This window comes from Pelodiscus sinensis, chromosome Z (genome assembly GCF_052426305.1).
Source record: "Pelodiscus sinensis isolate ZL-2025 chromosome Z, ASM5242630v1, whole genome shotgun sequence".
Taxonomy (NCBI): Eukaryota; Metazoa; Chordata; order Testudines; family Trionychidae; genus Pelodiscus; species Pelodiscus sinensis.
In genome coordinates, this window is record NC_143085.1 from 34928520 (window position 1) to 34952210 (window position 23691).

General features: G+C 45.8%; 1 protein-coding gene across 10 annotated transcripts in view; it reads left to right on the forward strand.

Moving 5' to 3' along the window:
* Positions 1-55: 55 nt before the first annotated feature.
* UBE3B (ubiquitin protein ligase E3B) overlaps positions 56-23691 on the forward strand; it is a 40488-nt gene continuing 16852 nt past the window's right edge. Inside the window, exons 1-19 of one of the 10 annotated variants that reach the window (XM_075898815.2) lie at positions 56-274; positions 1098-1211; positions 1307-1398; positions 2493-2690; positions 2786-2906; positions 5318-5377; positions 5696-5800; positions 5894-5990; positions 6548-6633; positions 9212-9294; positions 11220-11325; positions 13533-13653; positions 15101-15278; positions 15838-16007; positions 17102-17269; positions 18359-18530; positions 19542-19660; positions 21159-21273; positions 21685-21784. In XM_075898815.2, the coding sequence (XP_075754930.1) occupies positions 2530-2690; positions 2786-2906; positions 5318-5377; positions 5696-5800; positions 5894-5990; positions 6548-6633; positions 9212-9294; positions 11220-11325; positions 13533-13653; positions 15101-15278; positions 15838-16007; positions 17102-17269; positions 18359-18530; positions 19542-19660; positions 21159-21273; positions 21685-21784 (1962 nt within the window). In that variant the 5' untranslated portion in view covers positions 56-274; positions 1098-1211; positions 1307-1398; positions 2493-2529. Of the gene's footprint in view, positions 275-314; positions 340-573; positions 727-1097; positions 1212-1306; positions 1399-2492; positions 2691-2785; positions 2907-5317; positions 5378-5695; positions 5801-5893; positions 5991-6547; positions 6634-9211; positions 9295-11219; positions 11326-13532; positions 13654-15100; positions 15279-15837; positions 16008-17101; positions 17270-18358; positions 18531-19541; positions 19661-21158; positions 21274-21684; positions 21785-23691 lie in introns of those variants that run through there. The other 9 variants (XM_075898809.2, XM_075898812.2, XM_075898819.2 and 6 more) reach the window with 9 other exon arrangements.

The following is a 23691-nucleotide window of genomic DNA, read 5'->3' on the forward strand; positions in this document are numbered from 1 at the left end:
CAGCCCTCGCCAAGCCAAGGGCCCGCGGGTCGCCCGCTCCCCCCAGCTCCCCCGCCGGGCCCAGGAGGCGGCGTGCGCGTGAGCCGGGGCTGGCGGGGCTCCGGCGGCCGGGCAGGCCTTAGCGGGGCCCGTTGCCGAGCCGGGCCTGGTTCCCGGACGGAAGGCTAAGCGCGGCGCACCGGCGGCTCGGCTGCGGCCCCGGCCTGACATTCGGTGGGCGGCGCTGCCCCCGGGGGTTCGCGGCGGCCCCGGCCCTGCTGCGAGGGGCGGACATGTGAGGCGGCTGCTCGGCGGGGCGGGCGGGGGTCCCGGGCCGGGGCAGTTCGGCGGTGACTTCGTGTGTGTGTGTGTTGCGGGACCCCCCCTCCCCCGTGTGTGTGTGTGTTGCGGGACCCCCCCCGTGTGTGTGTGTGTGTGTGTGTGTGTTGCGGGACCCCCCTCCCCCGTGTGTGTGTGTTGCGGGACCCCCCCCCCCCCCCGCGTGTGTGTGTGTTGCAGAATACTGGGGGAAGGGCATGTGTGTGCACTGCCGGAGCCTGTGTGTGTGTGTGTGTGTGTTTTGTGGGATTCCGGGGGGGGGGGTGTACTTGCTATGCAGGGGAAGGTGACATGGTGCTGGGATGGGAGGACCGTGAGCTTGGAGATTCAGGGACACCATTATGCTGGGGGCTGCTGCAGCCTAGCCAAGCTGCTGGTTAACAGGTAACCAACCAGTAACAGCACTAGGTAAGGGTGGTGCTTACAGCTTGACCCCTTAACAACTGACATCCCTAGTAGAGAACCCCGGGGCATTTGGTGCTAAGGGGTGAGCAGAACGTGAGGGGTCAAAGGCTGGTATGTGTGGGAGGAAAGGATGTTTGTGTGACACATTCTCTGAGCTGGAATCTGTTAAAAGTCTTGTTATGTTCGGTAGTTGTCTGGTAGCTAGATATGGTGACAGGTGGATTAGATGTGTACAGGGAGATTTAGTGAAAAAATGAGTTAATATTTATAATAATGTTAATCCTGGGTGTTTGCAGGCTTTGTTGTGAGATTTAGTGACATGAAAATTCTGATAGTAGAGTTTAACATGAGAAACTTTGTTGTTTCTTTTATAGAGCAGGTTAGAGACAGACTACCTGCATTTGGTGTACTGAAACCATGGTGCACTTTTCTGTGTTGTGAGGCTTATGCAGCGTTTCTCACTATGTGACTGCTGGGCAATTTAGAAAGTGAGTACAGCCAAAGACATCTAGAATACCAAATGAAATTAACACCCTCGCCCCCCCCCCCCCCGCATCTAGAATTGATTTGTTTTTTTCTACAGAGACAAAGGGAGATTCTGAAAACAAAGCATATGTGGCTCATGTTTGTATATGGATGAGTATCAGTATTTCTTCTGCAGAGTCAAACCCTCAGGTGTGTTAATATTTACACAGTGGAAATGTGGACACTTCTGCCTTTTCAATATTGTGGGGCTGTGAGATTGTTGTTCTGTAAATATTGAATCTGCCTATAAATATTTACCAACCAATTCACCTGTTACAGATGCCACAAAGTGGGCCACTCTAGAGGGGTAGGGGTGGAGCAATGTGGTATCACATTGCAGTAGCTTAGTTCAGGACCAGTTTTATACTCTTTGTTCCTTGGCTGTGAGCATGGTGGAAACAGCATATTTAGGGGTCATTCACTAGAAGAACAGGTCTGCTCATTACAGGGAAATGAAGTAGGGAGATAATGGGGTCCTACAAAGACAGAAACTATATAGTCCCATATTTACCCGGAGTGACCCAGGAAGTTCCCAACATGCATGATATCTGTTTCATGTACTAAACTGGGGTGATTCCATTTGGACAGTCTGGGTCCTTCCATCACCTCCTTTATTTTTATTTGAGTTCTTTTGTTATCCACTCTTGTTTTCCTGCCCTTCAGAATTCTCTAGGGACTCTAAAGCTGATGTAGGAACATGAGAAACTCATGAGAATGGTGGAGGTTTGGACATTTGAAAGGCAAATGTGCTGGCTGATGGGGTTCCAGTCATTGTTCCCTGTAAGCTGAGCACTTAGGCAGTCAGTCTCCCAGGAGAGATACTGATACTACCCTGCTAATTAACAGAACACTCACAGCTAGGTTTCTTGTTCCTAGTGGTAGCGCTCATTCACACATGCTTTGGTGTATGTACAATTTTTCTGCACATATATGGAAAAGTTTAGAAGGAACATTGGTCCTGTTCTTTTCTCCCTAACTCTGCTGCTCACTGACTGCACTTTTGATACTCCTGTGTGTGTTGTACTTTAGCACCCCAGTTTTCTCTGTCTTATGCTCTGTGTTGCATGGACACCTCATTTCCTTTCTCTTCAGGTAGGCACAGCCTGTCAAAGCCAATCAAAGCAGATCTTTTGGTGTAATGTAGGAAATTGCCCCTTCATGCACACCTGTCCTGAGGCTATATGTTGTATTCATATCACTCCCAGCTTCCCAAACACACTTGCTGCATGTATTTTAACATCCAGATAACCCTGGATTTCATATTTGTGGAAGGTTGCAAAAATGTTTGGTGCGGCACAGTCATCCAAAGCCCAGTTCCTCGATAAAGCGCGTCAGGCCCGGGAGGAGCGAAGAGAACTGAAAGAAAGAGAGAGAGCCACCATTCAGATCCAAGCCCTGGTCAGGAGGTTTCTTTGTAGATGCAGGCTGCAGCGGGAGATCAGGTGTGTGAAATTCCACCCTCTGTGCTTGATTGCTTTTTGTGAAATGACCTCTTTTGGCTGGTAATGGGTAACATTTGATTCCTCCTCTTTCCTAGGAGAGAAGTGGAGGATTTCTTTGAAATTAGTGAATCTGCTTCCAGTAAAAGAAGTGCACTTTCCATCTTCAAAATTGCCAGGAAACTGCTGTTCGTTTTCAGAATTAAAGAGGACAAAGAGGTAAAGTTGCTGCACCAAAGCATTTCCCCACTTCATATTTAAACTGTGTAACATAAAGAGTTCAGAATCTGACCTGCAGCTTCTTTTGTCTTGTAATGCAACAGTGGTGACAGTGTTGAGAAAGCGAAACTGAGAACCAGATCTCCTGATTTCTAATCCTGGCTCTGAAATTTAGTTAATTTAAGCAGGCATTTACTAATAAACCTGACTGGCCAGCTAACACTGGTATCAAGCACCACCACACTCAAGTGAGGGGTTTTGTGTGTGCTTGGGACTCTGATTAGGGGCAGTACTCAAGAACCTGAGTTAAATTTGCAATGAAGACAAAGGCCTAATGACTCAGCCTCAGTTTTTCCATCTGTAAAATGGAGATAACAACACATGCCTCTCAGGAGAGTTGTGAAGACCAGTTAGGGGTAAAGGACTCTGAGAATGAATGACCATATTAATTTGTATTAAATCAGTTCAGCAGCATGTTGTTTCCAGTCGCTTCTTTCCCAAGCAATTTTTGTTCTGTCAAGAAAAGTACAAGTACATCAAATGTTGTATTTGTATCTGATTCTAAACGTATACGTAGTGTAACATAGTTCTCTGAGCTCCAGCCATATCACCTCCCACCAGTCCTTGATGCCATAGTGTTGGGTGGCCTCCAGTAACTAATTGCATCAGCAAAATGTCACCCACCCTCAAGGAGCAAACTGAGCCCTTGTCAGGCTAAGGAGTGATCTGGATTCTTTTCCATTCTTCTTTTTGAGAATCTTGAAATTACTTTCCCAAGTGAAACTGATACCATAGAGCAGGGGTTGGCAGTCTAAGGAATGCAAGCCATAAGTGGCATATGAGCTGATTTTCAGTGGCACACATGTCAGGAGCTCAGCCCTGTCCCTCCTCCCCCGCAAAGCGAAGAACCTGTACTGCTGCTGGAGCCCTCCCTCTTCCCTGACAGCAGGTTAGGCTGCAGTGGGAGGAGGCAGTGCAGGGGATGAGGTGGGGCTGTGGCAGCAGCAGCGGCAGCAGCGCCTCCAGGGCTGGCCCGAGACCACATGGCTGCAGCAGCAACACCTCTGGGGCCGGCCTGGGACTGCATGGATGTGGCAGTTGCTGCAGAGGGGCATGAAGCCAGGTAAGCATCCCGCCTCAAGCCCAGATCCCCCACCCCAATTCCCCTCAATCACTCCCCTCCTCCTGCCAAGACCCTGCACCTCAACTTGCCCCAACACCCTCCCTTGTTTCTGCACCCTCCCTCCTGGCCAGACACCCCACCCGCATCCTGGTCCTGCACCCTCCTCCTTGGTCTAGCCAGACACTTACCCCCACCTTGCTCTTGCATCCAGTGTTGCTCCTGCCCCGTCCCTCCTGGCCACACACTGCACCCTCCCCTCACCTGGCCAGACATCCTACTCCCAGCCTGCTTCTGCACCCTAGCTCCTGGCCAGACCTCGCAGCCTCACCCCCTACTCCCAGCCTGCTTCTGCACCCCTCCTCCCGCCCAGATCCCGCATCCTATCCCTACCCCACTCATTGGCAGTCCTGTCCCACATACTGAACCCCATTTTTGTTCCTTCTCCAGAACCTAAGGAGGTCCATAAAATCCACTAACGCAGGAACCCCAGAAAAGTAAATCTGGTCTATGGGAAACCCTGAATCTCAGTCCTCCCTGTCCCTTCTCCTCACTGTATGAGGCTGGGGTACCAGAGGAGTGAGGTGTCTTAGTTGGGGGCCACATCAGTTTTTTGTTTTTTTTTGAATGAGGTTTTTTTGGTTCTCACTTATGTGGTCCTCAACTGATTTTTCTGTGGCTCAGTTGCCCCCAACCCAAAAAAGGTTCCCCATCCCTGCCATAAATAAGGAAAATATTGACACCTTTTGTGTTGGACATAAATTAATATTTTATTTTATTTAAAATGAAGTTTGATAAACTAACATGTGAAAGTTAAAATGCTTACTCTGTTTAATAATTTTAATTAAACTGTTCTCCTTAACTGCAACTGGTTCAGAAAATAAGGTCACCATACCCAGCCTGCCCCTTTTCCCTCCTCCTTCTGGCACGTATATCCATAAATAGAAGTGAATAAGTTGAATCTTGGCACGCCACTCCTGAAAGGTTGCCGACCCCTGCCATAGGGTCTAGAGTGGAGGGAAGTCTTACTATGTAACTCGCAATCAAAACAAATGTAATCCTACTCAGTCTGTAATTTAAGAGGGAGCAATTATATCTATATATCAGTGAGGTTTTCCTTCCTCTTACGACACCTCTGTTAGCCACTGCCAAAGACAAGATGCTGGTTTCATCAGAGTTTCAGTTAGTTCTGGCATGGAAGCTCTTTGCTTCCTGTAATCATGTGTTTTTAACAAGTAACTGACTGTATATATGAAGAAGTGTACTAACATGTGCCTCTCTTTCTTTACAGAGGTTTGAAAAATTGTGTCGCTGTATCCTGAGTAGTATGGATGTTGAGAATGAGCCCAAGGTCAGCAGATCAATTATATTAGGGGGATTTAAGAGGGTTTTTTTTTTTAAAAAAAAGTTCACTTGGATTCCATGGTGAAATGTTCTGATATGGTGATAAACACCATAGAAAAACCCATGATACCTATTTGGACCCTGAAGGGTCAAAAGGGCATTTCCCACACAATACTTAGTCATCATAGGCAGTGGGGTACTTTTGTTTAGTGCTGGGATCTGTGTGGCTCATGGAAGCAGTTTTATTACACAACTTCCTAGGCTTGTATTCTGGGTAACAGACCAGATAAAGTTACCACAAATGTATCATGTTCTTTGTCTATAGGTGTGGTATGTGTCATTAGCACTTTCTAAGGAGCTTACATTGTTGTGGATCAAACAAATTAAGGACATTTTGTGGTTTAGCTGTGAGTTTCTCAAACAGCTTAAGGTAAAAATCTTTCCTTGGTTTTAGCTCTGCATGTCTTGAGGTTTCACACCCTGATTCTGTAGACTTTATTTTTTATTGATCTTGTTATTCCAGCCTGACATCTTACAAGACTCTAAATTGGTCACTTTGCACCTCACGATGCTGATTACCTTCACAGACACTTCCACGTGGAAAATACTTCGGGGAAAAGGTTTGTGTGGCTCTTTCCAAAAACCTGTTGTAACCACCAGTCCAGACCTTTCTTCTTTCTCTTTAAAGTCTTCCAGCTTGGGCTGCAGAGAGAGAAGCACTGCCAAGCAATATGAATCATTCTGTGCAGATTGAGCAGCAGATATCTGAGCTCTGAATCAGAGAGGAAACTTCCCCCTAAGATAAAACAGCTTAGTCAATTTTGCTGCTCCATTATCATGTGATTCAGAAGCTTCCTTCATGTAAGGCTTTGATGACTTCCAGCTCTCTTGAATTCCATCAAGAGTATCTTCTTTAATTGTACTCATGAAAAGATTGACCCTGAAAAAAATCTTATGGAAAAACTGAAAAAAGCCCCCTAACACACTCTTTAAGTTCTACTTCAGTATCTAACATATTCCATAAAGCTACTCAACTCAGTGTTTTGTGTAGGTTTGCAATGAGTTTTGAGACTGAAGGCATTCATAGAAGTTTATCATAATTCACAATGTATGACTACAGTTCATACAAATTATATGACATACAGTTCTCAGAATTATCATAATTTTGTCCTCTCAGGAGAAACCCTACGACCTGCCATGAATCACATCTGTGCAAATATCATGGGACATCTGAATCAGAAGGGATTTTATTCTGTGCTTCAGGTTTGTTTATGATTGTAACAGTTGATATGCTTTTCAAAGCCTGCAGTGTTTTCTGCGTTAAGTAAGTTCTAAGATTCTCCAGACAGTTTCATGCTTGGTTTGGGCATGTATTGGTAGTGACTTTCTCTGAGAGTACTCTGCTTAGGTTGGTAAACTAACCAAGTCATCTTCCCCTACTTTCCGTGAGCAATACCTTTAACCTAAATACCATTTTATCATCTCATTTAGAAGATGGAAAGCAGTAGTGCAGTGCAGTGCAGCTGATTAGAATACAGAACTAGGAGTCAGGAGTCTTGAATTCTGTTCCCAGCCCTGATAAATGCATGTGATTTTTTAGGGAGGTTTCTTCATTGTTCTGTGCCTCATTTTTTTCATCTGTAAAGTGGAAGTGGCAGCAAGTGTGATTGTAGCATGCCTCTTTGAATGCAGAAACAAAAGGCAGGACTATGTAGCACTTTAAAGACTACAAAGGCGGTCTATTAGGTGATGAGCTTTTGTGGGCCAGACCCACTTCCTCAGATCAATATGTGGAAGAAAATTGGCACAACCATATATACCAAAGGGATACAATCAATAAAATGAACGCATGTGAAATTGATAAATCAAATTTTAGAACAGAGTGGGAGTGAGGGGGGAAGGTAGTATTTATAAGGTAATGACATAGGGGTGATAATAGGGGAAGTTTCTGTGAGGTAATGACATTAGGGGTGATAATTGGGGAAGCTATCTTTGTAATGGGTGAGATAATTAGAGTCTTTGTTTAGACCCATACATAAAGTGTCAAATTTAAGCATCAATGACAATTCTGAAGCTTCTCGTTGAAGTCTGGAGTTAAAGTCTCTTTGAAGCAATATGCATGTTTTAAGGTCATTGAGGGAATGATCAGTCTGGCTGAAATGGCAGGCAACAGCTTTCTCTCTGTGAGAGAGTCTTATGTCTGTTTTGTGGGCATTGATTCTTTGGCGAAGTGTCTGAGACGTTTGTCCAATGTACATAGCAGATGGACACTTTAGGCACATGATAGCATAAATTATATTTCTGGCTGAACAGGAATATGTGTTCTTGATCTTGTAATAAGCATGGTTAGCTCCAATAACGGTGTCAGAAGAGTAAATAAGTGGACAAAGCTGGCACTGGGGTTTGTTGCAAGGGAAAGTTCCAGGGTTGGTATTAGTGTGGTATGTCCTGTAGTTGTAGGTAAGAATCATCCTAAGGTTAGGTGGTTGTCTATAGGAGACTATGGGTCTGTCTCCCAGAGCCACTCGGAGTGTAGTATCCTGTTCCAGTATAGGTTGTAGTTTATTGATAATGCGTTGGAGGGGTTTAAGTTGGGGGCTATAGGTGATGACAAGTGGTGTTCTGTTGTTGGTTTTCTTGGGTCTGTCTTGAAGTAGATGGTTTCTGGATATTCATCTGGCTCTTTCAATTTGTTTTTTTATTTCTCCGGGTGGGTAATTGAGGTTTATAAATGCTTGGTAGAGATCCTGAAGTTTCTGGTCTCTGTCAGTGGGATTAGAGCAGATGCTATTGTATCTGATGGCTTGCCTATGGATGATGGATCGTATGGTGTGTCCTGGATGGGAGCTGGAGGCATGTAGGTAACTGTATGAGTCGGTGGGTTTTCTGTAGAGAGTGGTGTCTAATTTTCCATTAGTGATTTGTACTGTGATGTCCAGGAAATGGATCTCTCTTGTAGAATGGTCCAGGCTGAGACTGATGGTGGGGTGTAGGTTGTTAAAGTCTCTGTGTAATGTCTCCAGTGTTCCTTGGCCATGGGTCCAGATCATAAAGATGTCATCAATGTAGCGTAAGTAGAGAAGGGGTAAAAGGGGACGGGATCTGAGGAAATGTTGTTCTAAGTCAGCCATAAAGATGTTCGCATACTGTGGTGCCATGCGGGTACTCATGGCTGTGCCGCTGATCTGGAGGTATAAATTGTCCCCAAATTGGAAATAATTGTGGGTGAGAACAAAGTTACACAGGTCTGCTACCAGATTGGCAGTGGTATTCTCTGGGATAGTGTTTCTAATTGCTTGTAATCCGTCTTCATATGGGATGTTGGTGTAGAGAGCTTCTACATCCATGGTAGCAAGGATGGTGTTATCAGGAAGGTTATCGATGTTTTGTAGTTTTCTCGGGAAGTCAGTAGTATCTCAGAGATAGCTGGGAGTGTTGGTTGCGTAGGGTTTGAGAAGAGAGTCTACATAGCTGGATAATCCAGTAGTGAGCGTGCCGATACCTGGGATGATGGGGCGTCCGGGGTGTCCAGGTTTATGGATTTTGAGAAGCAGATAGAACAATCCAGGTCAGAGTTCAGAAGGTGTGTCTGTGTGGATTTGGTCCCGAGTAGAGGTAGGGAGTTTTTTAAGGAGACAGCGTAGTTTCTTTTGGTATTCTGAATGCAGCTTCTCTTTGCTGCCAGTACCTCTACCAGAAATGCTCTGATGCAGGCCAGAGACTTGTAACAACCACCTTGCGTAACATCCTCTCTAATTTCTTTTTATATCCCTTGAAAGTGACTGTGCCTTTCAAGAACAGTGGGATTCTTTCTCTAACACGAGTTTTAATTCCTTTTCAGATTTTGCTAACAAATGGCTTGGCAAGATCCAGACCATCTCTGTCCAAAGGCACTTTAACTGCAATCTTTTCTCTAGCATTGCGGTAAGGCAACAAAAGAAGCTTGGAGGGATATGTAGCTAAAGCTGCTTACAGTGTCTGTCTGAAGACCTCTTGCCCTGTGTCTCTTTTTGTAGCTGTATGTGAGTTTATCATATTAGTGCATGATGCTAATTTAGGTGGAGGACTTCATTCTTTTCTACTCTGTACCCATAATATTAAGTGTTTATAAATCAGGTGTAAAGATCAGTTGTGGGGTTAAGCTTGGAATCCTGCATTTTTGTGTTGGCCAGTTCCTTTAGACTATTTACCCTTTTTTCTGCAGGTGTGATTTGCAACCCCCAGTGAACTGCCATTGCGCCTCTAAGTACATAAGTGAGGATGCATGTCAGATAGAGGTGCAGATGATCTTATCTGTGCTAGCTGTCCATTTTGCAGGTGTAAATTGTGTCCCCCCTCTGAGGGACTTCAGTTAGCTAGAACAGTGTTTCTGAACCTTTTTTTATAAAGTACGCCTTTAAAAAAATTATAAGTACCCCCAGTTCCTACAGTTTTCAAACACACACAATTTTTTTCTACCATTGCAACATACTTGTTTAAACAACTTAATCGTAGCTGGGCTGGCAATGAAATTTTTGGGTGTAAAAAGTACAAAAATAATACAACTCTGTAAAACTGAAAACAAAAATTCAGTTTTCTCCAGAGTTCAGTTGTGTTGACATACTCCCCAGACTTCTCTTGAGTCCCCCTAAAGGTACTCTTACCACTGGTTGAGAAACACTGAGCTAGAAACATCTCCTTGCATTTCAGAATAAGATTCATGCATAATCCAAACTCAGATCTACAAAGCCCAAATCTGTTCATGGGAAGTTCACCTGTGGCACATCTACACAGCAGGACTTAACTCAAAATAAGCTACACAACTTGAACTACGCCAGTTGTGTAGCTTATTTTGAAATAGCTTATTTAAGTTTTGGTGCTGTCTAGTCAGCACTTATTTCAAAATAGAGCATTCTTCCTTTGACTTCCTTTACTCCTCCTACAATGAGGATTACATGAGTTGGAGTAGAAATCCTCCAGCTTGGCAGTATTTCAACATTATGTGAAAATAACTGCTGGCTGTGTAGAGGTGGACTAAGATATTTCAAAATAATGCTAGTTATTTTGAAATAATGTTGCTGTGTAGACATAGTGTTAGTGTCAATCCACAGTGCCCAAGGAGCATCCCTAGAGACTTGCATGAGCTAACTCTGTGAACAGGTTTCCTTCTGTAAGTGTCATTTCTGAGACAATGGGACTGGCTCACGTCTGATTTCAGATATTCATTCGAGCTCTAGCAGAGTTGAGTTCTGACTTTGACCCTGCCACTGACATGCTCTGTGGTCTTGAATAGGTCACTTAAGCTTGGCCTGAGTAAATGGTAACTATTTTAGGGATGTAAACAACTAGTTGACTAGCCCCTCAACTAGTCGCTTCCCTCCCGCCTTGCTGCCAGCTCGTGCTGGTTTCCCCCCCCCCCCCCCCCTGCGCTTCAGCCTTTTAAAGGTATTAAAAATGAGGGAAGCTAACCCCACTATGGCTCTCTCATTTATCGACTAGTCGATTAGTTGATCAAAATTTAACTTCCCTAAACTACTTACTCATCTGCTTTACCAAGGTGCGGTGTGTGTTAATCTAGTTAATGTTTATAGAGCTGTTTAGAAACGGGAGATGCTATGTGAGAACTAAAAAGTATTATGGAATAAGACTCCATATTTCCTCCTGCATCTGGCTTTCATTGATCCCATGGGGTCATGGTGGCAGTTGCTCTATCACCATGATAGCATAAGTCATAGGAGGCTGATTCTTTTCAAAGTGACCTCATGAAAACAGAAGTAGTGGACAGTTCTCAAGCTCTTGATAGAAAGGCTGCCTTTCTTAGGAAACACAAAGTGTGGGGTTTGAAGTATGTATTTTTTCCCTCTCTTCAGCCCTGTGATTGCTGCTCAGTTTTCTGACAATCTCCTGAGATCATTTCTGATCCATATCATGTCAGTGCCTGCAATAGTGACTCATCTTGCTACGCTAACACCTGAGGTAAGTGGGCTACTTCATCACAGAATCCTGAGCCCTCTGGCATGTCATATATTCTCTGACTAGTCATTGGTGACTCTAGGTACAAATACTGGTGAGTAAAGAGCTGTATCAGCCTCCTAAAAGTTGACAGTAAAATTTCATTCTCTATCAATTTAATCCTTTTCTAATGGAAACACACATTCTTCTCCCTTCCTTCTTAGCCTTAGTTTCTAATGCTGTAGAAGCCAAGCGAGTTCTCTTTTGTTCTTGTAGTTAATGCTTTGGACACATACCCTGGAGATCTAGCCTCTCTTCCTGGCACAGCTAAAAGCTCTCTGCATGCTTACTTGTTCCATGCCTCAGTTTCCCCATTAATAAAATGTGTGTCTGTGTGTATTTCATGTACTCTTTGGCACAGAGACTCTTACAGGGTGCTTAGCAAAACCAAGCCCCAATCTCTTTTGGAGACTCAGTCTCCTCATGCCAAGGGCTCATTGGGTTGATGCTGTTAAGGCACATCAGTTTCATAGCTTGTGATACACAAGGGTGTGACATGGCCAGCATCACATCCAACTGCCTTTCACAGCCCTAACTGGGTAGATCAGGTACCCATTTGGCAGCTGGGTGCACTGGAGGTGGCCTTTTTGGTGTGAGGTCAAGCAAGACTTAAACCTATGATCTTTATGATTGTAGTTATGCTCCTTAACCACTCAGCCACCACACCTCATGTTGCCACTAGGTGCTCCCATAATACAACGCTTGAATAGCAAACAGCCAGAACACTATTTCTGCTGGTTTTTCAGAACTGGTTCAAGTCTTTGTTTTACAGGTTGCTCCTCTATAAACTGGGACTGTCTCGTCCCACAGATGTTCTGGGATCCGAGAGTCCTGACACGCTGGGGAGGGAGGGACGGGTAGAATCAGTGGCAAGAAGGCTAGAAATTATCTCTCTTAGTCCAGCCACATCCCTCAATCCAGGACCAGTCTGGTCCAGAGGGTGCTGAACTAGGGAAGTCCAATCTGTAGTAGCCATTAGAGCGGTTTGTTTTGTGCTGCTATGTAGAGTGCTGTGCATAGTTCCTACCAGGTAAGATACAGTGGCAACAGCTGGTAAATACAGAACCTCCTCCAGCTCAGCTGGGCATGCATATGAATAGGACATTGTTATGCAGATGTATCCATTCAGCTCTGGCTGAGAGAAACTGCAAAGTGTCTGGAAGTGTGACAGGCAGTTCTCCCTGTAAATATTCAGCCCTGTGTGTAAAGCAGTGGTCCCCAGCCTTTTGGGGCTGCTGGGTGCTCGGGGGCAAGGCCACTCATGAGCCGCGTGTCTGGGGGCAGGGCCGCTCATGCGCTGCGTGTCCAGGGGCGGGGCCAGCACCGCGCATGTGCTGCGTGCCCGGGGCTGCCCATGTGCCACGTGCCCGGGGCTGCCCATGTGCCACGCACCCGGGGGCAGGGCTGCCCATGTGCCCTTGGCTGGCACCGCACATGCGCCGCGTGCCGGGGGCAGGGATGGCCCAGATCATTTGGCAGGCTCATATAAACGCCCCGGCGGGTGCCATGGTGCCCGCGGGCACCACGTTGGTGACCACTCATGTAAAGCTACTCTGCCTGTCTTTGTTTTTGTCTGGACGTTTTATTTTGTGAACATAGGAACGGCCATAGGTCAAACCAAAGGTCCATCTAGCCCACTTTCCTGTCCTTCTGACAGTGGTCAGTGCCAGGTGCCCCAGAGGGAGTGTACCCAGAGGATGTCTCATTGGTCTTCCATTCCATGGTGATTTTTGACAGGGGCAAGAGAACAAAGAAAGGCAAAATCATCTATCTTATAGAGAGGAATCCCACTGAGCAATGATATACTGGTTTGTCTGCTCCCTTTCATAGCATGGGCCGATTGCTGGTGGATTCCAGGGGATGCAGGTGTTTTATAACTACCAAGATTCAGGACATCTGAAGATTAGCTGTGTGACTAGTTAGAACATGCCCAGTTCACCTGTAGATCTCCCCTGGGGCAGGCTCCCACACATGCCTGTGATCTTGTGAGATCTCTTCTTTAGAGTGTTTCTTTGGCATGGGGTCTGTGCATCCCCTGCCTGCAGTGATTGCTCTGGAATGAACAGACCCCCTAAATCCCTAGTGATGTGTCAGATGGGGCTACTTTGTATGATGCTCTGTTACTTTAACTTGCAACTTTCCCATCATTTAAAAACCATTATGTTTTCCAGCGCCTGGCAGTGATGGAAACCCACGACCTTTTCCGCAAATTCATCTTATTTTTAAGTCGGGATGCTCAGTGTCGAGATGTCTGTGTGTGTTTAGAAGGAAGTCATACCCTTTGTTTACTGGGTAAGCATGTGTCTGTAATCGGAGTATCCCATGTCCAAAGAGAAACTTTTAAGAGTGTTCCTTTGCTTTGTGGAGAGGGCCCTATTTGAATGAATTCTGAAATCCTCTCTTAAGGTCAAGGACTCTGGTTTTAAAGTCCATTATTTCCCAGTTTAGCTCATTTGGGTGGTTTCTAAAAAAGCCTGCATCATGTATGTTGCAAGGACACTTAAGTATGGCTCTAATGTAAGGCACAAAAATGTAGGGCTGTAAGGGACTTCAAGAGGTCAGTTAGTCCAGCCCTCTGCCCTGAGGCAGGACTAAGTTGACCAAGAGGGTCATGCTAAGGGACCAAGGACACAGCATGTGTGGAGTTCAGGAGCAGCCCCCTTCTTAAGATGTGACGTATTGATGATAACCTCAGCTTGCTTGCCATGTAGACACTCACATAGCAGATGTGAAATGATCTTGCCTATGCTGATATGCTTCTGGAACTTGCTGATCTCACACCAACTCTGAGGATGTAGTCAGAGGAACTGTGTTAATTAATGAATATGAATGGCCTCTAGATTCTCTAGGTTGGCTGCAGCTCATGAAATGTGAGTGGGAAGTAAGTAAGATGGCAATAGGAGAGTATTCTGGGCTAGCACCTCAGAGTATGATGTGTGTGCTGGAAATTGGGCTGAAACCAGTGACTGCTATGAAAAGAGCCAGTGAACAACTATCTGAGCAAAAGACACATTTTGGTCACTGGACAAATGAATTGGGTAGAAATCTGTTCTTGATGCCTACTCCAAATCCAATGTGAGTAAATGCAGTGCCAGTGAATACACTGTATTTGCTGAATGTCATTGACTTGGTAGATTTTTATGGATTCCAAGGCCAGAAGGTCCATTGTTGTATAATTGTATCTCTAATGTAAGGCCATAGAGCTTCCCAAAAGAACTTCTAGAACAGATCTTTTAGAAAGCCATCCAGTCCTGATATAAAAATGGTTAGTTATGGATAAACCACATGCTTTGTAAAGTTGCTCCACTGGTTAATTACCCTCACTGTTATTTGCACCTACTTATGCCAGACCTGAATTTGGCCAGGTTTCTGCAATCTGTTTAGTCCCCCCAACTCGTTTTAAGACATGGAAGAAGCACAGAAGGTCCTATGTGAACATCAAAGTAAATGGGACTTTTGCCACTTATTTCAATGGTAGCAGGATCTAGCCCACACTAGTGTTCTTTACAGTTACCCTTTCCTGCTGTCACTGCTGAAGGCAGTGATTTTGTGTTTAGTTAACAAGTAAACAAGGAGGAGATTATGAACAGACTGTCTGGAGCACTGGAGAGCAGCCGGGTAAGGTATTGCCCTGTACTGGTGAGAAGTGGAGAGAGTCCCCCCTTCGGTGTCCAGTAAAGGTGTTATCCTCTTGCAAATGTTGCTCCTCTTCAAAGAGTTGCCGCTGGTTCTGTTTCAGGTAACCTTGTTTACTTGGGCTCCTTGAATGACCAAGTGCTAGAGGAGGAGACGGCGCACTTTGTGAGTGTGCTTATTCACATGCTGTCGTACTGCCAGAAGTATGTGTCGCAAAAGAAATCCAACCTCACGCACTGGCATCCTGTTCTTGGCTGGTTCTCCCAGACTGTGGATTATGGGTAAGTGAGCAAGACCTCTGAGACAAGTAAGTCTGAGATTTGGTTTGTAACTTGGCCATGTTACACATGCGGTACCTTCTGTCACTTAAAATGGATAGTGTGGTCCCCTTAACTCCTTGCATGTCGGGAGTTGCATTTTAATTATGCAACCTTGACACTGCACTCACATGCAGCTTGTTAGCTGAGAGAAAGCCATTGTTTCAACTAGGAATGGGAAAGTATAACCGTGTAGATGATTAACCAAAGAGTCTGGGCTCATCGGTTAACATTTATGGTTACATGCAGGCTCCTGGTACACATGGGAAGCTGGCTGCCACCTGCTCCCCGCCCTCATACTGCTGTCTCTGTAGCTGCTGCAGCAGCAGCATTGGGAGCAGGCTGGAGCCAGTATATGCAGGCTGGCTCCCCACATGCATGGCTCCCAGGGAGCCGAAAGCTGCCGTGTGTGTAGCCACTGAAATAGTCAGTGGTTACATGGTTACTTAATTAAATGCATTTTAATATCCTTAGTTACATTCTGTCTGTCTCTTTCTTTCTCTTGCCCTGACTTGTCTTCTAGGTTAAATGAGTCCATGCCTCTGCTCACAAAGCAGTTGCAGCATCTCTGGGGAGTCCACCTAATTCGCATCCTTTTCAGCGATGTTCTCAGCAAGAAGTTGGTGGAAAGTCAGGAGCCAACCCACCCGTCGGGGCCAACTGCTTCCCCACAGAGCAGCCTTCCCATGAAAAGTCAGTTTAGTACAGGCCAGGGCATGGGCTCTGTCTTCTCAATCTTGCTGGCAGCAGTTTGACTGTCCTCCCTTTAGTCAAAGGCTTTGAGTAGTTTTGTGCTGTACCTGCTATTACGCAGCTAGAGGCAAGTTCTTTCTGGGGTGTAATCCCTGTTCTGATTACTCTAGGATGTCAGCAAGTCACTCATCTTCTTGGGGACACTTGTCTGTTTCCAAGCAGGGTGTGAATTGTTTCTTAAGTGATTTGAAGATGAAAACCTTAATTCAATCTTTGCCAACAGCCTATTATTATTACCATCCTTCCCTTACAGTTGTTGGCTAGTATCCTAGCTTCACAGATGGAAAGTGGCACAGGGAGGTAAAGTGACTTTCCCATGGTTTTACAATCATTGGCAAAGTCTGGATTACAGCTCTGGAATTTCTGGGACGTGGCCTCTTGATCTAACCCAGAGGTGGGGAATCTCAGGCTCAGGGGCTGGATGCAGCCCTCAGTTTGCTTGGATCCAGCCCCTGAGGCTCAGTTTCCTCTTCCCTCCCAGCACCAGGGAGCCTGCACTGGTGCTCCAGCCCCTCCACTGCCCCACCACAGAGCTGGAGCACACAGTCTACTAGCCTGGGCCCTCAGTGAGGAGGTTTTTTGTTTTGTTTTTTCCTTGCTTCTCGCTTGTGTGCAGCCCCCAACTGATTTTTCTGTGGGTCAGTGGCCCCTGACCCAAAAAAGGTTTCCCACCCTGATCTAACCCCTTATAACTGCTGACTCAGTCTGCTATAGATCCATGCTAGATATTACAGCACAACCGTTGATTGCTTTTCCATGTGGGTAATGTTTGAAAGTAGAGAATGACTTGTGAATGATGTCCATGTCATCAGAGAATTTGGTGTTTATGGAGTGGAGAATGTCCCTGCAAAACATTTTGCCATAGGGAATTGAGTGAAATCTGCAGTTCTGTGGCATGACCCATTCAACTGGTTATTGTCCTTGTTAAACCCCCATTGCTATGGGGCTGCGTGGTGACCCAAAATAAGACTCTGCTTGGTGATGAATGTCTGTCTCCTAGACTCATGTGCATTTCTCCCTTTATCTCCTACCAGATCTTTTCAAGCGAGCCTTCCAGAAGTCTGCCTCTGTTCGCAACATCCTCAAACCAGTTGGAGGCAAGCGGGTGGATTCAGTAGAGGTGCAGAAGGTGTGCAGCATCTGTGTGCTGTACCAGACAACGCTGACGACTCTAACGCAGATCCGGCTGCAGATACTCACGGGTCAGTGAGGGGTGGGTATGTGGGGTTTTTGTTTCTTCTTCAGGACACCTTTTAAAATTGGGAGGGGGGGGAGGAAATCTTCTAAAGATATAAACTTCGGCCTCTCACTGATTCTGCTTGTAGTTTTATTACAAAGGACTATTTATTGACCAGATGGATGGAATCATACATCTGATCAATACCATTCATTGCTCCTTTATCAAATGCAAAAGCAAGTTCTGCTGCAATGAAACCGGCATACTTTTTATCGACTGTGCATCTGGCTCAATGTCTTTGAATAATAGCCATTAGTACTATTCTTTATGTGATGGTCTTGTTGATTGCTTCAGCTATATTAAGAACAAATTATTTTGCTTACTAGAAAGGCGGTAGCAGGTGGTAAGCAATCATGTGGTCTAGTAGCTAATTCAGGAAACTAAGAGCCAGACTCCTGAATTCCGTTCTTGGTGCTGCTGCTGACTGTGACCTTGGAAAACTTGCATGGCCTTGCCCTTGGCGCCTTGCTTCCCCATCTCTCCGTGATGCTGGCAGGGGGCTGTTTCAGCTCGGCTGGGCCCGCTGTGCTATGGGCAGGGGCTGCTCGGGCCAGGCCCACAGGTTAACCCAGTAAGCATGTTGATAAAGGTGATGCATACTAGGTAACCGGTTAACCCTTTTCATCCCTACTGACTTTCCTCTTCATCAGTAGATAGTTTTGCACAGTGTGTGGTTTTTTTTTTTTTTTTTTTTTGGTAAGAAAAAAGGTGACGGTTCTCCAGCCTCAAAAGTTGTGCAAAAAAAAAAAATTAAAAAAAAATTTTTTTGGGTCTGGGGCCAAAATGAGTTGCGGCCCCTTTAAGAGCCATGTTCTGGGCGCACTTCCATTGGGAGCTCAGCCGCCCCAGAAAATAGGTGCCGGTACGCCAGAGGGGAATCCCATTCAGTTCAATTAAGATGGGAAAATAGGTGCTGGTACGCCGGGACATACTGTCACAAAAAACCATTGGTTTTGCACAATAACATTGCTGCAATTGGTCATATTTGTTTTTCCCTGCATACAGGGGAAAGAGCTGTATTAAGGTTTTCTTTCTTTTGTTTTCCTTCCTTCAGGCCTCACTTATCTTGATGACCTGTTGCCCAAATTGTGGGCCTTTATCTGTGAACTGGGACCCCAGGGTGGATTAAAACTCTTTTTGGAATGCTTGAATAACGACACTGAGGAATCCAAGAGACTGCTAGCCATGCTGATGCTTTTTTGTGATTGTTCAAGACATCTAATCACGTAGGTTACTAGAAGAAGGCTTTTCCTATTGAATTTGAATATACAGCTTGAATATTACTGGCGTGCTAGGGTAGAGAGCCAAAATGCCACTGTAATTGCATATAGATAACTAAAATGCAAGAGCCAAAACTGCATGCTTTGCAAAGAGTGAGTTGTGTAAAGGATGGATATGTGGTGGGAAAGGTAACTACATACTACGATTGTGGTGGGCAATCCATGGGCCATATTCAGCTTTTCGGGGTTCTGTGTGTGGCTTCCAAGACATTTTGTTTACAATTGCCCACATGCAGGGTTGCCAAGTGCTGCTGATTTACTTTCATGTATGTGTTTTCCTACTGGTATTACTAAATTGACATGCTCATCAGTCAAAGGCATGTGAAGTGAAGTGTATGCTGATTGCACACAATATTGATTGTGAGAGCCACGTGCTCCCTCTGCATCAAGGCACAGCGCTGCTACAGTTACATTGGCACACCCTGCAAATTCTAAATATGCAAGTGCAGTTAGCAAGACAACCCTGTCCTGGGAGAGCGTCTTAATGACGACAATTTTGCAGCCCACTCACTATTCTGGGTTGCCCATTGCAGTACTGCAGCATTGAGAACCCAAGGAGTATTTTTTCTCCATGCTGGTATGCAGTAATTATATCTAAACACAGGGAAAATTCTTCAGAAGCACACATCATGCTTTAAGAAGGGGTATTGGCTGGCTGGCTGGACACGTGACTGGAAGCCTATACATCTGGATCTGTTCCCAGACATGAGTGTTTTCCAATTTCTGAATGAAAATCCCTCTATGTGGTACCATAGAGGGCATAACGTATTTCCTAGACTTTTTGTGATCTTATAAACTCAGATATTGATCAGAATCAATAAATATGGTTTGTTCAGAGGTTTAACTTCTGTTTTTAGCCATCACAGGAAATGAGAACTCCCAGTAAATGTCAGGCAAAATGCCTCTCAAAAAGCCCTTTCAAAAGGGAAACAAGCCAACATTTGTTTTCCCTTCCAGAATTCTCGACGACATTGAAGTCTATGAAGAACAAATCTCATTCAAGGTGGAAGAACTTGTTACCATCTCTTCTTTCCTAAATTCTTTTGTGTTTAAGATGATCTGGGATGGAATTGTGGGTAAGTGCTTCAGCGGTGTCATTGAGGGGAGCATGGTAAGAACATAAGAACGGCCAGACTGGGTCAGACCAAAGGTCCATCTAGCCTGGTGTCCTGTCTGCCAACAGTGGCCAATACCAGGTGCCCCAGAGGGAGTGAACAGAACAGGGAATCATCAAGTAATCCCTCTCCTGCCACCCATGCCCAGACCTTGACAAACAGAGGCTAAGGTCACCATCCCTGACCATCCTGGCTATTGAGTATTTGATGGACTTAAACTTCATGAATTTAACTAGCTCATTTTTGGACCCTTTTGAACTCATTCTAAGTAGTAGCAAATGGCTGAATCCAGAGGCTTCTGCCAGTGAGCTGGCATGATTGAATGCTGTTCACTGAAGCTGTTAGATTCTTTGGATCTTTGAAATGAAACTATCCACCGTTCACGTGTTCAGATACCTGTGCCATGTTGGGGTACCATGTAAAACCAGTCAGTCAGTGTTTTACTACAGTGAGAATTTATGGGGCATCTTTTTCCAAATCTGCACCTCTTACAAAATAGCACTTAAATGTGCAATTATATACATGAACCCAGTGAATGCATGATTTGTGTGTGTGTGACGTGTGCATGGATAGCCTTGCCAACCTGAGCCTAGAAGTAGGGATATATTTTTTTCTTAATGATTGTGTAAAACAATAGTATCACACACCAAAGCAGGATGGTGGTGGTGCTGGGTGGAGTAAGGCCACTCTGGGTGTGTGTAGAATACAGGGTTTTGTCGACAAAAGTGGACTTTTGTCAACAAAACTATACCTGCGTCTACACTGCCGCTGAGTTCTGTCAACATAACGTTGACAGAACTCAGCAGTTTTGTTGACAGCTGTAAACCTCATTCTACAAGGAATAGTGCCTTTTGTCAACAGAGTTCTGTCGACAGAAGGCGTTATTGCATGTACACTGTCCTTTGTGTCCACACTGTCATGTCGACAAAGTGGCTTGCTTTGTCGACAGAACTGGATGTAGTCTAGACGCTCTTTGTCGACAGAAGCTTTGTCGACAGTATCAGTCGACAAAACTTCTGTCGACAAAAGCCTGTAGTCTAGACGTACCCTCTGTGTCCATGGCTTCTGATGTTCAGTAGGTTCTAGTAAAGCATGGCTGTACTTGCTACTTCAGCTCTGGGAGTTTTCAGAGAGGAATATATTCCAACTTTGGGTAAATCTATGCCAAATCACAAGAAGATTGTTGGATACCCGTATAAATATCATGTAGCTCTAAGTGTGTTTACCTTTTGCTGGTGCTGGTTGTGGTGGCCAGTAACAGGACCAAGGGATTCAAGCCTGGATCCTAAGAGGTGTTGGACACTTGTGTGTGTGAGAGAGAGAGAGGCTGAGCCCTTTCAATTTCCTAAAGACAGTGGAGGTGAAGGACACTTAGCTTCTTGGGTTTGCAGTGGGAAAAGGAGTGGCTCTCTGCTTGGTGTTGGTCACTGGTATGTTTCTGTGTTTGTCTCTTTTGTAGAAAATGCCAAAGGAGAGACGTTGGAGTTATTTCATTCTGTTCATGGCTGGCTGATGGTTTTGTATGAAAGAGACTGTCGCCGGCGCTTTGCTCCTGAGGACCACTGGCTGCGAAAGTGAGTGCTGGGACCTCACACAGGGCCACGTACAATTGCATGGCTTTCTCATCGTAGCAGGTCTTGTCTTCACCATTTTGGACTATGTCACATGGTCACACGTGGAACTTCCTTAGTGTTCTGCCGTGCCAGCCACAGTTGTTCGCTGTGTTCTATTTGCCTTGGCTGGACACTTCAGTAAGTCCCCAGTGATGGAGCTTCCCTTGCTTCTCTAGAGCAATAATTCTCTGTGAATCAGTATCACTTGTACAGGCTACAAATTTCAGAACCCTCCAAGTCCCATTTTTAGAAGGGATTTAAGCTCCTGAATCTCCTAGGTGCTTTTAAAAAAGTTATTGCCACTGATTTTGCCAAGCCTGGTTTTCTCTGTGTGTTTCTTAGGGACTCTGAATATGTGTCTTGCTTTTTAAGGGACCTCAAACCCAGTGTGCTCTTCCAAGAGCTGGACAAAGACAAGAAACGAGCTCAGCTGCTCTTGCAGTACATCCCGCATGTCATCCCCCACAAGAATGTGAGTAGGATGTGGGCAAGAGGGCTTTGAGTGAAGTGTGCCCTGCTACAGCCCATCCTGTGGGTGAGCAAAAGGGGCTTGAGCCTCACGGGTTTTCCAGTGCTGAATTCACATCCCAAAAGCCCAGTTAAAATACAATGGATGCTGCTTATTAGCAATCTCTCATTTCCCAGTAAGATGTTGCTAATAACCAAAAGTTGCCCATGTGTGAAAGGCCTAAGCCCAAGACAGTGTGGGGCAGCCTGTGGTCAGGCTCTGGTAGCCCAATAGGAAGGAATTCAGCAGTCCCAGTGCTTCAGAGTGGGAGGGAGGCTGTGGTTAGGGCACCAGAAGGTAGGGCAGGGCTGTAGTCTGTATGAAGGGGCTCTCCATGAGAACTGAAGACACCTGCGGGGCTGCAGGTTCCACCACTGCTCCATCCTCATCCTGCCTCTGTTCCACCCCATCCCCCAAAGCTTTGCCTTTCTCTTCCCATCCCATTTGTGGCTCTATTTTGCTCCCATGCCCAAAGCTCCCGCCCAAAGCAACAGGAACTGGGAGATGACCTGGGGGCCTGATACAAAGAAGCAGTAAAAGTTGCCCTCAAATTCCCCCTCCCCCACACTCTGCACTCACCATGGCAAGGGGAGCAGGAGTGACCCGACAGCCTGCTCCACTCCGCCCTGCCACCCTCTCCGTGCCCAGTGTACCACACATCTCTGGGACATTGGGAAGTGGAGTGCCCAGGGGCTGTGGTGTGCTGTTTCCTGCTGCAGTGGAGAAGTGGAGCCCAGTAGAGTGGGATGGAGTGGCTCAGACTATTGAGTTGCTCCAGCTCCTGCTGCTGTGGTGAGTGCAGGAGGGGGTCAGACTGCTGCTGCAGTCCCGAATTGGCCCCCAGGTAATTCCCCAAATCCTGTCTATAGGATGGTTGAGATGGCTGCTGCAAGGCCTGGAGCAGCTACCACAAACTATGGACAGGATGGCTCTGACAGAAGGTATAAGGGGCCCACAAGGCTGTACAGTATTTATCTCTGCACTCTCTGTGCTGTTCCCTGCCCTGGCCCTGGGAACCCTGGCTTGGCATATCCCTGTACTTTCTTCACTGATTGCACCTACACAAGCTTGCCTGTAGATGGGGTTCTCCTTGAGAAGGGGACTCTGACACTCCAGAGCCGGGTGCCATGCAGAGAGCAGAGGGAGAGATGCTGTCTGGGCTCCCAGTTCTCCTACTACTTGTACAAAGCTCAGCTGCAGCTCAGGGTCCGTGCTGAGCACACCCTGCTGCTTTCCCTCACTGCAGCCTCACAAATGTGCCTGCAGCTGTGGAGTGCCAGGGGCCTGCAAGGCTGCATGGCAAGAAAAAAGAAGTTGTCAGTAAGAGTTATGACTGCTCCTGATATCCAAATCCCAGTTTAACGTTACAGTCAACCAGACAGGCTCTGTTCTCCACAAAATATTGCTATTAACCAGAATTTGTCAATATCAGGATTGCTAATAACCAGCATCCTCTTCTTTTCCTTTAGAGAAGGGGATCTTGTTTGTGAGAACAGTTCTTTCTTCCCATTAATTCACACTGGCAGCAATGCCCCAGCAGGATAAATACAGACCTGCCAAGCTATCCTTTTCCATACTGCATCTCTCTGGATCCTGGGATTCAAGTGAGGGATTTCCCCTTCCCAGCCACTATGTTCACTAACTGGGAACCTTCCTGAACAAAACACAGCAGCTTCTCTCTTAATTGTGTGAGGAAAGAATGTCAAAAAGATATGGGCTAGATCCTGCTCACTTTCTGTGGGCATGATTTGCTGATATCAGTGTATCTGCCCCTTTGAGATGGGCAAGTAGGATTTAGGCCTGGGTATAATCTCCCATAGCTAAAGTTCCTCCTTTATATGGCGGTGGTTTGTGAAAGCAACAGTATTTAT